This window comes from Mus caroli, unplaced genomic scaffold, assembly GCF_978045245.1.
Source record: "Mus caroli unplaced genomic scaffold, Mus_caroli_1 scaffold_1, whole genome shotgun sequence".
Taxonomy (NCBI): domain Eukaryota; kingdom Metazoa; phylum Chordata; class Mammalia; order Rodentia; family Muridae; genus Mus; species Mus caroli.
In genome coordinates, this window is record NW_028227256.1 from 186441136 (window position 1) to 186454197 (window position 13062).

At 43.1% G+C, this 13062-nt stretch overlaps 1 protein-coding gene and 1 non-coding gene across 2 annotated transcripts in view; one reads left to right on the forward strand and one right to left on the reverse strand.

Annotated features, from left to right (window-relative positions):
• The window catches only part of Ush2a (usherin), a 680823-nt gene that overhangs the window by 342299 nt on the left and 325462 nt on the right, over positions 1-13062 (forward strand). The window contains exons 32-33 of the mRNA XM_085835345.1: positions 9122-9281; positions 11059-11230. Of these exons, the coding sequence (XP_085691471.1) occupies positions 9122-9281; positions 11059-11230 (332 nt within the window). The remainder of the gene's footprint in view (positions 1-9121; positions 9282-11058; positions 11231-13062) is intronic.
• On the reverse strand, positions 5517-5649 carry LOC115032462 (small nucleolar RNA SNORA17). The gene has a single exon (XR_003838137.1). It is a non-coding gene; the product is annotated as a small nucleolar RNA SNORA17 (small nucleolar RNA).

Below are 13062 nucleotides of genomic sequence, written 5' to 3' on the forward strand. Positions count from 1 at the left end.
GTAAGAACAGAGAACAGTAACCATGCGAAACCTGAATGCTATCCTCTCTGCAACATTTCTCCCCTGGAAAAATTAGCCTACCACTATTTAATTCAACCCCATCCAAGCTCTCAGGTCTTGGACAAAGTGCAGCCAGATTCTGATAGAGCCCTGTTCCCTTCTGAAACTTAATGAGCCAGAATTCTACATCTTCCCTTGGTATTTTGTTATTCTGAACTCCCACCAGGATGGCACATTCAGCTTTATCCATAGCATTCAAGCACTTTTCCACCTTCAAGTCCCAAATTCTTCAACTCTCCTGTCACAGGAATGTCCCAAAAGATTACTAGGAGCTACATGTCTAGGTTTATCCCAGTAATGACCACGCCCCTTGGTACTGTTTTCTGTATTAATGTTCACAGTTTCTATGTCAAAATAACTGACAAAACCTATTCAAGAAGTAGCAGTAATCATCTACAATCCTTAGGCAGGAAAGTATGGCCATGAGGCAACTGATTTCATTAGGTTCACAGTAAAGTAGAGAACAAACACTGAGCGGATCTGAGTGTAAAAATCTCAAAGTGTATCTCTGTCACCCAGTTCTAGTAAAACTCTACCTCAGGAAGGGTCACCACCTTCCAAAGCCAAGTGGTCATCCAGTAACCAAGTGTTCAAATGCATGACTTATGGGACATTATATTCTCAAACCACAACAGTGAGAAATGGCAAGTACTTAGAGCATGCCCCCTTATATCAGGTCATCAAAGGCCATATCGGGGGAAAGTAGCAGTGGTAAATATTCTGGGAATAAGATAGTCTCAAAAAAGGGGAGAGAGTGAGTGAAGGAGGGATTGCATCAGCGTGGTGGGTTAGAGGTGAGCAGCAGCATGCTGGTGTCTGCACAGGGTAGGTTTTGGATCTGGAATTGTGGAGACGGTTCCAGAGATGATGAAGTAATGAGTAGAGCCATGCTGGATGGTGGATAAATGAAGGCGAGGTGAAGGTCATTGCACTTGAGGAAGTTAAAGTGAAGCCAAATTCAGAGATGAGTCATTATTGAGGATGTTGAAGTTGCCAAGAGGGAGATTAAGATTGAAAAGAAAGCTGAGCCAATGCTGAAGTCATTGAGGAAAGGAGACATGTGACATCAGAGGTGGAGCAGGCCATGTGCTAACTAGGTTTCACACATAAATTCTTCTAAGTAATAAATTGATATTAATATCCCTCAGCCATTTTCCATCTATATCATATGTGTGTATCATGCAACATGAGTATTCGTGTAACTACCCCTAATGTAGGTTGCCTGAATGCCCTTGCTCCACAGTAAGCTATATGTTCATCAGTCTCTGTATCCCCTGATTTTGTTCAGTGGTGGTGTTGTTTGAAGCATTAGTGCTTGGCTGTTGTGTTTGATGTTCAGAATCACACAAGTTTGCCTCATCATTTCTAAAGGCTCGTCTTCTCTCCATTGGTTTGACATTTGTCTCAGGATCTTTGAGACATTTGTATACTTCTAAGAAAGACAATGGCTGTCTAAGCAGAGGCGTTGAGCTCTTTCTCTGCCCTTATCTATTTATCACTCACCAAATGAAAAGTATTTTCATTAGGCATCACTTTAATCATGAGAAAATATAGTCATCATGATAGAAAATATTTGTTTATACTCTAAAGGTCTCCATTCTCTTGAGAGGGATGTGAGGTTGGGATCGATGGCAACTTAATTTGACTTGTTTTGATAATTATAAAGAGGAACTAAATCAGGAAAGAGGGAAGCCAGAAATAGCAGTGAGCTGTGTCTGATTATCAAAGAGTCTACTCAAAGGGCGATCAGCCTGGACGCTATGCAAAGGTCATCCAATGACAAAGAAGGAAATGGACTTTAATTGGAGAGGGCACAGCTTCAAAGACCCCCTCGTGTGATGTGAGGGGAACAGAGTTCTGTCTGGGAAATGAATGACTGGAAAAGGGAAGTGGGCTGTTGTGAAGTCAGTAGCTGCACCATGGGCCAATATTAGATTTCATTTTAAGAGCATTAAGTGGTCAAATTTAGGACTCCCTTCTCCTCTCTTTCCCTCCCTCTCCTTCTCCCTCTCCCCCTCTCCCTCTCCCTCCCCCTGTCCCTCTCCCTGTCCCTCTCCCTGACCCCCTCCCCCTCTCCCTCCCCCTCTCCCCCTTCCCCTCCCTCTCTCACTGGATGTCACTTAGTGTCAGGAGACATCTAGCTGAGACCTCATCTTCCCTTTGATAGAGTGATTATATTTAGATTTCTGTCATGTGTGTATATATTCTTAAAAGCATCAACTACAGTAGTTTCTATGATTCTTCACTTGTCCCTAGTGTTAGCTGTACCTCCCCATACTCCTTCCTCTGATCTTCCCTCCCATTCCCTGTAACCCTCTCATTTCTCCCCTCTCTCCCTCTCCCTCTCCTTCTCCTTTCCCCTTCCCCACTTCATGCCCCTTCCTCCTCTCTAAGTGAGTATGGTTACTGTTATTTCCAAAGAATCCAAAGAGAATTCTTGACTGAGGATCTAGCTCTCAGACCCCACCCCCACCCCCATCCCCACCCTAACCTGCCTAATCTCTATCAGCACTCCCTCATATCCACAGTCTCCTTCCTCTTACTGACTGCTTGTCTCTTTCCCTTCTATATCCAACTCTTCCCTTTCAATTCTTTCACATTTTCTAAAAAGAATGAAACTGTATGGGGCCAGGAGACCTTGGCTCTCATTCATTCCCATTTTTGTCTTCTTCAGATCATTCCTAATGCACACAACAAACGTTTTTCTCTTACTCAGATGTTTGAATCCCTTCACTTACCTGTTTTCCTCTGTCTCTTGCTTCAATTCTGTTTTTCTTGAGGACAATATCTTTGAAGAAGGTCCACTGTCTTTAACTGTCATCTCTTATACCTTCGTGAGTGAAAGCCTCAGTTCCGACCATACCTGCTCTTGCAATATGCCCTCTCCAGAATTCCTGCAGTGCCCATAGCCACCGGCTCTGGGTCTCTGTCTGTCATCTCAATGAGATAGCCTGTCAAATCAACTGGCTCTCCTGACTCTCTTCTTACTATTTCAAATTTGATATAACTTTCCATATTATTTATAATTGTGTGTGTGTGTGTGTGTGTGTGTGTGTGTGTGTGATTTTCTTTTATTTTACTTTTTAATCTTTGATACAGGGTCTCACTATGTAGCCCAGGCTGGGCTTAAACTCACAACTATCTTTCTGCCTCAGCATTCCCAAGTACTGGGACTATGATATGAACTACAACACCTGAAGTATAAAGATTGTTTAAAAAAAAAAAAACACAAAACTTTTCCTTGTGGTGTGGTGTGTGTGTGAATGAGTGAATTTCACATCATGTTCCCCAATCCAATTCATCTCCCCCTCCCCTCATACCTCCTTTCCACCCTTGCAACCTCCCCATCGAGAGAGAGAGAGAGAGAGAGAGAGAGAGAGAGAGAGAGAGAGAGAGAGAGAGAAATCTCCTTGTGGAGTCCGTGACGTTCCATAGCGTGCCCCTTTTGTCCACACTTCTTTGCTTGCAAACGTTCATTGCAATGACTGGTCAATCTGATATGAAGCCTCTGACTTCTGCTACTCCATCAACACTAGATCCTCACCGGGACTCCTCTGGAATACCTTGTTGCCCTGGGTCAGGGAGATCCTGTAATTTTGGATGTATCGGACCAGCTCTTTCCTGCACCCTAGGAGCTCATTGGTGGAGGAGATGCTGGGATAGGCCAATCCAAAGCCCTAGACCTGGGCCTGGAGGTATCTGAGCTGATCACCCCTCCTCCCCCAGTCCTCCTGCTCTCACTCCCTTAGGGCTGGCTCTCCAGCAAGCCCCACCCCCAAACCAGAGCCAGCTCTACCCTGCTGCCCAGATCCATGCCTGCTCTCCTGGAGTTACAGCTGGTGAGGGGCATGCTTTCTCCCATTCTCCTGGCCCCATAGCTAGCTTTCTCGTCTGCCATCCATGGTGAAGGAGAAGGGAGGGGAGGAGGACAAACCCTCCTCCTCTGTGACAACTCCCAGCCAGCAAGAGGCAGGGCTGGCTTTCCCACACTCACACCCTTGGGGCCGAGCCACCTACAACCCCTACATTCAGGGTCAGCTCTATGGTACTGCCCAGGTGAAGAGCAGGGTCTTCTCTGCCAAGTACTGCAGCAGTCAAGGGGCGGGGCCAGCTCTTCTGCTCTAATGACCTCAGGGCCAGCTTTCCTGCCTGCTTAGTTGGCAGGGGACCAGAGTAAGGGTATCTCTCCTTGCTCATGTCACTGCACAGTAGGCAAGTGGTAAGGCCAGCTCTCCCACACTCATGCCTTCGGGCCAGTACGCTTGTGCTCCTGTGACCAGAATCAGCTCTATGGTGCTGCCCAGGTGAGATGCAGGGCCCACTGTCTCGAGTACTGCATCTGATAAGGAGCAGGGCCAGCTCCCCTGTTCTCACAACCCCAGGGTCAGGTCTCCCAGGTGGTGGTGAGGAGGTAGAGGGGAGAATGGTTTTTCTCCCTCATCCATGCCATCACAGAGGAGACTAGTGGTGGGGCAGCTCTCCTGTGCTGCTATCCTATAGGTTGGCTCACATGCAACGCCCACAATGTGTGGGGGCTGCTCTCCTGCTCTCGTGCCTCAGGGCTAGCTCACCCAGGGTGCCTGTGTGAGAGGCGGGGCCCATTCTGCACAGCACTTGGACATCAACCTGTCTCCAGGGGCAGCCCAGGCAAGGGATATCTACTTTGTCTTTGGTGGTAACAGACCTCTGCTGCTATAGAGCCATGGTCAGACCCAGATTCAGCCCTTGGTAGAAGCATAGGCCAAAACTCCACCATGGTCCCAACTACTCAAGTCAAGTTGTTTCTCATTACTCTTGAGTCTTTAGTTCTCTCTCTCTCTCTCTCTCTCTCTCTCTCTCTCTCTCTCTCTCTCTCTCTCTCTGCCTCTCTCTCTGCCTCTCTCTGCCTCTCTCTGTCTCTCTGTCTCTGTCTCTGCCTCTCTCTGTCTCTCTGTCTCTGTCTCTGTCTCTGTCTCTCTCTCTCTCTCTCTCTCCCTCTCTCTCCCTCTCTCTTGCTCGCTCGCTCGCTCTCGCTCTCCCAGTGGCACCCAGGGTCTCTGTAAGTCTGGGGTTCTCTAGTCTTAGGAGTGTTGTGTCCCAGTCATACATCATGGCACCAGGTAGGGGTCATCTCCAGCATGAACTGCCCCCTAGGCTTGCACAGACTATACTGGTACTCATCTCAGGGTAACTTCTTATCCGGGCTTCATGGCACCATTCTAGTGGTCTTCTTGGCTTGCTCCTCTCCCAGCTTGCCCAAGTGGCCCCATGCCACTTGCTCATGGTTGTTTATCTTGAGTTCAGTCCCTGGGGCCTGTGGTCCCAAGCAGGATTCTTCTAGTCACTGGTTTGTTCCCCATCCTGGGAGCTCATCCAAGCCTGCAGTGCAGGATTGGTGGTCATCTCAGGCTGGCTTCCTATCTGGGCCTCCTGGCACCAGCCTGGGGGTCTTCTCAGGCTTGCTTTTCTTTTGGAAGAATGTTAGGCGACTAATCATTCAGATATTTATTGGTCAGAAGACTGAGTGTAGACATAGCCCCTCTCCTCTCTGCCACCTACTGTGCAACACGTGTGACACAGCAGCCACACCTGTAAGGCCTTAGGAGCAGCTCAGTATGAACATTCTTTCTTTTTTTTTTTTTTTTGGTTTTCTGAGACAGGGTTTCTCTGTATAGCCCTGGTTGTCCTGGAACTCACTTTGTAGACAGGCTGGCCTCAAACTCAGAAATTCGCCTGCCTCTGCCTCCCGAGTGCTAGGATTAAAGGCGTGCGACACCACTGTCCAGCCCAATATGAACATTCTTAAGCCCCAAATGTAATGTGCATTAAAGGCATGTCTGTCCTGAAATGAAATGCCTTGTTCATCCACAAAATTGGGGAGTACTTATGCTACAGAATAGTTGGGGTGAACTGTACCACTGACTGGAGAGTGTGATAAGGATTAATTCTTCTGTTTCAGTCCTGCCTCAAGAGCTGTGGTGGTTGAATAATAATGGCTTTGTAGGCTCGGAGATTTGACTACCTAGTCACTCTGGAGTGGCACCATTTAGAAGTATTAGGAGATGTGGCCTTATTGGAGGAACCATGACACTTGAGGTGGGCTTTGAGCTTTCAAAAGCCTAAGCCAGGCCCAGTGGCTCTCTCTCTCTTCCTGCTGCCCGTGGATTCAGATGTAGATCTCACAACTGCTTCTCCAGAACCATGTCTGTCTACATGAAGATAATGGACTAAACCTCTGAAACTATAAGAAAACACCAATTAAATGCTTTTTATTTTTAAATGAGTTGCCAGGGTCCTAGTGTCTCCTCCAAGCAATAGAGAATGAACTAAAACAAGAATCATGCTCACTCTACAGCAAACCGGTTCCTCCTGAGTGCAGTCACCTCCTCATCCTGATCTCCAGTCCCAACAGCCATAGAAATGGATGCTTTCCAACCCAAAGAAGAAGAAAACTTGCCACAGTACAGTCCCTTTGTTATTCTTGCTGCAGGAGTCTATTCCCATCTGTGGCAGATAGCCTGCATGCATTTATGTTAGGTCCTCTAGGCATGGGTTGATAGAGTGCAGAACAGAATATTTTACAGATTGGGGACACTATGTGCAGTCATAACATAATCACTGGGGTTAAGATAACAAAGTCCCAGGTATAAAGGACAAATATGAGATGGCTTTAGAATGAACTTATTTCTTCACCCAATGCAAACTTCGTAGCTGCATCCCTGCCTTAACACCCTGAATGTAACAGAAAAGGGATCTCCAGTTATTACCAAGCAAAGGACACGGAAGTATCAAGTGTCGGTTGCTGTTAACCAAGATGTCCTGATAGGACTAAAATCTATTCAAGGGTCACTCAGAGTTGGCCACATGGACAGTGACTCCTGGCCTAAGTTCTATGCCATCCTGGCTTTCACACCTGAAATGACACAGAATGAAACCCCTCTCTCTTCCTTTCCAGAAAATATAAGGAATGCAGACCCGTGGTAAAGAAGAGAAAGAGAAAGATCACTAAGTTCTTGAAAAGTAGGGACAGGAAAGGAGTACCAAGGACTTACAGTAGACTGTTGATCTGGCAGAGTAGCCCTGTGGGTAGAAGTTGTTCCTAAAATTATCTTTTCTCACATCAGGTGTATTGTGTATTGTGTATCCTTATTCTTGCGGTGACAAAACACCTAAAAGCAACAATTTACAGAAGGGTCACAAAGTAATAGGTCAGCCAGAGGCCCTTGCTAAAAGAATAAAATAAAATAGAATAAAATAAAATTAAATAAGATAACAATTGAAGATGATACCTGTAGTCAACATCTGGACTCCATGAGCTCATGGAAGCATGCACACACACACACACACACACACACACACACACACACACACACACCACATCAGGGTAAGATATCCCTAAGGATATGACTTTTAGGAACCTACCTCTCTCTGTTTTACCCACACTGGTGATGCTTTTTATTTTTTTCCTGTAAGGTGTGCTGGCTAGACCTCCTATATGATAAACAATGTTGCAAAAGTGTAAGCTAAGTAAACTCTTACCTCCTCAAATTGCTTTTGGTCACAGTGTTTCATCACAGCCATAGTATCCCTGAGTAGGACATAAGTTTTATACAATGTTTGTCCAAATGAAGGCACTCCACTTCTTACTCCTGCACATTTGATGAAGTTGCTCTCATCAGCTCTCAGAGTGAGACTGTTTCGTGTTGGTTGGTCACCTTCAGTGTGTCCTTGCCGTATTCCTCTGACCACACTGAGTGAGGGTGCCTGTGTTAGCACAGCACCATTAGATACAATGTAGAAGCTAGAAAGACCCAAGGTTTGGTCAGAAACATGCTGAGTGTCATCTCAGTGACCTCCTTTTGTTCTGAAACAACATTTGCTACAAAATGACTGGATTGCCTTTCTTCTGGTGACCTACATGCTTAACCAATTGATTGTATTTTGCATGAAAATCAGCATGCCTTTCCGAGTTTACTTTTGCTATCAGTATAATGCAAAATCTATTTGCCTGAATTAGGTTGCATTTCATTAATCTTTTAAACATGAAATTGTAATGGTTCAAGGTTAATGAGATTTAAGAATATGTGTTACTTAAATCATGACATATTTCAATGATGTTTCTCAAAATTACTATTTTTAATATTGTGAAGGTACAAATTATATTTAAAGCTTGGTAAACTTGGTCCAAAATTTAGTTAAGAGTATTGAGTATTTTTATATTCGAAGAATTCAGGGCATTTAAGAATGGAGTTGGTAAATCATAGATTTGTGTGTTCTCATTAGGGATGTTATAGTCACTTGGAAAGTAAACAGATATGAAATGCCAAGGAAATTCAAGGGAAGGAACGATTACTCTGGTTAGGGCACTACCCCACTTTTCAAGGTTGCCTTTCATACCTAGCTCAACTGTATCTTGATCTTTCTCAGAGTTCTATATTCATTGATTCAGCTATACAAACCCAAAGCATCTAACATGTCAGCCATGGTATTAGATGCTAAACAAACAAAATGGCTGTGAAGCCATGAGTGTTGTTATTCCGGAGGTATGCACAAAGTGCTATGAGATCAGATGAGAGGAAGATAGCTGCTGCCTGTGCCAAGGTCACATTGGGGTGTGTCAGGGACATCTGACATGTGAAGATACCTGTGCACTCAACTCGGATGATCTAAAGGTCATATATAGACCACGGCCAGAGAGACAGGCAAAAAGAATTTCAAAGTCATTGTTATAGGCTGTATACTTGCATTTCAAAAGCAACTCCTGTTGTCTTCAAACAAATTTGAATATCTCATTTATTTTTAACTAAGACTAAACCCTGAATATGATTTACCTGATCATAGACATTCAAGAAAACAAATCATTAAGATGAAGAAGTCAGATGGCTGTGTGGCTGACACGGGTCCCTGTCAATGTAGCCATGCCATTTAAAAAAGAAGCCCACTTTATTTTTGCTCACTTTCATAATTATTGACTCTTATTTTTATTTTACAATTCCAAGAGGTCAGAATGTAGAAGGGGAGTGAGCTCTTCTGAGAAAGTATATTACGGAGAATAAATTCTTCATTCATTCCCTTTCCCCAGATTTAAGAGTATTCGCAGCCTACTCGATTATAGTTGGTGCATGCACACAAGCAGGGTGCACAAACAGCTCCCAAGTCATCTTGCACACAGCACAGCTTCCGCCAGAGCAAGTGGATCCCCCGGGTTTGACTGTCCTGGATTCTAGGACTATCCATGTACGGTAAGTAGAGCTCTAGTGTCTTGCACATGCTGGCTCATGTCAGAATCCCAATGAGCTCATTCAGCAGGGCTTGTGACATCAGACTAATTGTATTGTGATTAAATGCACAGAAATGATTAGGCCAGTGGTTCTAGAAACCTTTGATTATCACTCGTCAATGTAATCTCCCTTTTGTCTCTAGGCAATCAGGGCAAGCTAAATGTGTATGCAACTTCTGTGCAGTTGTCAGTAAAAGAAAAATGACCACCTACTTATCCACTGTCAAGATTAATACATATCATATGTATGTGCATATATAATTTCTTTTTAAAAAAGATTTATTTTAGTGTGTGTGTGTGTGAGTGTGTCTGTGTGTGTTTGTGTTTGTGTGTGTGTGTGTGTATGCACCACATATGACTGGTGCCTAAGGAGGCCATGAGAGAGCATCAGATCCCTTGGAACTGGAGATTCTGAGAGTTGTGGGCCTCCACAGGAGTGCCCGGAAGCAAAGCTGACCCTCCACAAGAGCAGCCAGATTCCTTCCCCTGTAGTTCAAGTCAGACAGGAATATGACTTTTAAAAATATTTAGATTTTTCTTTGATGTTAGTGACTTCTGTTAACTACTCACTTTATGAGGTCTAAGGTACTGAGTTAAAACTTAATAGATTTGTCTTGTCAATTTATGGGTTTTCATTGCTTACTCCCAGTTTTCTCATCTGTGAACAAAATATTGACACTGAATAAATCATGGCATTCACTCAAACTAAAGAGTTTACCATTCATGTTGTTGTTGTTGTTGTTGTTAGCCTAAGTTCTTGTATTGGCCCTTAGTTGTCTTCAGACAAGCCATTTTATTTGTTTTGAAAGATTCCCCACTTCCCTGAGTATCTCTTAACTGCACTGTCTTCTGTCTGTTCTGCAACTGGCCCTTCTCATCCCCAGGAGGCTGCAACCCTCCTCTGAAAAGAGCATCCCTCCTGCTTCCTCCTGTTCAAATCCTCCATTTGCATATAAAACCTCACAGCTCCAAGAAGCCCCTCCCATTCCCTCCATTCTCCTGGGTCTCTCTGTGTGACCACCTGCTCACTCTGTGCTGGACTGCTGGGTTTGTCAGACCTGCTGTGCATTGCTCTTTCTCTCACACCCCTCAGGGGTACTCAGATGCTCTGTGCTTACCAATTTTTGTCTGATATGCTAAACCCAAGATTAAAAAAAAAATCATACACATTTGTGTATCCTTAACTATTTTAAATTACAATGGACTGTAAAGATGGTTCTCTGAGTACTCACTGCACAGTAGTGAAGATTTGAGTTAAAATCCCCAGAACGCACATAAAAACTGGGTGTGGTCATGCATGCCTGTAACTCCAGTGGTGGTGGGAGGTGCAGGAGAGGGGTCTATTGTTTGCAGTTCTGCCAGTCTAGCTTCAGGGTCCATGAGAGACTTTGTGTACAGGAGTGAAGATCAGGATGATGCCTGAGGAACCCTGATGTCTCCCTCTGGCCTCGATATATGTGAGTCCTTGCCCATGCACAAACACAGACAATAAACACACACACAAAATTGATAAGTAACTAGAAGGCAAAGTCTATGTCACATTTCCTTTAAAATTCTAAGAATAAGCATTTTATAACCATGTATGTTTTAGAGACAATTACATTTGAGCAAAAAAAAAAAAATACATGTAGGTTTTTTACACAGGATTCATTAATATCAATGTGACCATTGATCCTGTGTGTCTCTGTTTAGACATGAATGACTGATGCTAAAATGCTGTAACTTGTGTTCCATTCCAGGTGGAAACAACCAAGGCAACTAAATGGAATTCTGGAGCGCTACATATTATATATATTGAATCCTACACATAACTCCTCAATGTGGAGTGTTGTCTATAACAGCACAGAAAACCTCCAGGCTCACGTGCTCCACCGCCTTTCCCCTGGGGGTCTATACCTCATCAGGCTGAGAGTAAGTCAGCTTAGCTTCTGTCCTTTCCCTTCATCCCATCCTCCCTCCTTCCCAAATCAAACAAACAAACTAACAAAATATCACAAAGCCTGATAGCATAGAATTTATACTGAAAATTCCCCTCAGAGCCTGAAGGTGACGGTTGATTAGCTACATGCTTAGTTTGTATTATTTGAACGAATAAAATAACCATCTGAGTTAGGAGATTTTCCTAGAAATATGGAGAGATGCTCAGAACTAATTTTTTGTTATTTGTAGGACATTATAATTGTTGAGAGCTTTCCCCAAAATGCTTAGATTAATAAGGTGGTTTCCTGTGGTGTGTGTATTGATTCGAAAAACTCCTCACAGTATGAATTTAGATCTTGTATTTTTAAATGAAGATTCAAATGACCCCAAGATAGTCTTGATTGTTATTTCACTGTGATTTATATTAAACTTCTCCTCAGAAGAACAGTCACTTGATGAAACGCCAGAATCCACAGTTTACAGCTTTCCTTGGGAAGAAGGTGGCATTTTTAATGCTAAATGGCACTTCTGCATAGGAAGGTCTTTTAAAAGACCTTGATATTGCTGTGGAGTTTGTACTCCCATTTCCTTTTGCTTTTTGATGAAATATAATCTTTTTTTAAGTTTAATAGCACATCTGAAAATAACTGAATATAAACATGAGGTTGTCCCTATTTGTTTTAAACACCCTCTTCATTTTATGGCAATACCTATATGAGGGTATTTGCTTTGATAAATGCCATAGAAAATATTCTGCTCTTGATTATGAATAAATTTACATTTATGTAGACACTGTGTACGCATTCATTTTACTTAACATGCTCGTGAATGCTCAAAATATTATACCATGAGAAAATAAACTGCATCCCACTGTTGTTAACTGTCTGCCTTGACAGCACAAAACAAGGGCAGGCAGACAATGTGAGACCCTGTTCTGAATGTCCCCCTGTGCCTTGCTGCTCAGCACAGCATGTGGATCTGGGAAGTGACAGTTCGGGTTACTTTAGTCATGTCACCGAAAAGCTAAAAAGTGGACAAAGTTGATTTTCAAAAGCTAATAAATAGTGAAGCCCACACTATTTTCAAAATAGCCGTACACATGAAGACTGTTCAGTCTCAATTGCTTGGAAGCAACCAAGATTAAACAGAAATTGTTGAAACTTGGCATTTTATCAGGAGGTAAGTGGTGTTAAAACGTTCCGCTCCTAAGGCGATTTTTAGGATATACTGTGCAGTCAATCAAAATCCACTTTAATAGCCTAGAGTTTTTAATTTTGTTATAACTTGAAAACTAAGTACCAGTGACTTAGTGGTCTGTTCCCTTGAGTTTTAATTCAGATTTTCTTACTGCTTAACCCAAGGCAAGTGTACACCTCAACTTCTTTTTTTTTTTTTTTTCAGGACAAAAATTAGGGCATTAAATTTAATGGGTTTTAATGTCTTTTTGAGAGAACTAAAATTCTGTGATGCTGAAAAGGTAACCCCAAATAATTACAATATGTGTCGTCTTGATGTCCTTGTGCCTTAAAGGTTGTTATGAAAGCAAAGTTGCTCATTTTCTTTTTAATTCCACCATATTTATCGGGGCAGAAAAATACCCTAGTGCATTTTTCAGGAAGTATTCAACTAAAAGTTTTTCTGTTTGTTAGTTTTAACTTAACTCAGTTAAGCAGTAAATTAAATGAAGCCCGACATTTTAAGGTTTATCCCGGTTAATTGATGGATTATTGTATATTTCACAGTCTCAATATAATAAGTAGCTCTCAAGGTCGTTAGATAAGTGGCGGAGAGCAGGTGTTCCACACGGCACAGTGCCCTTTATG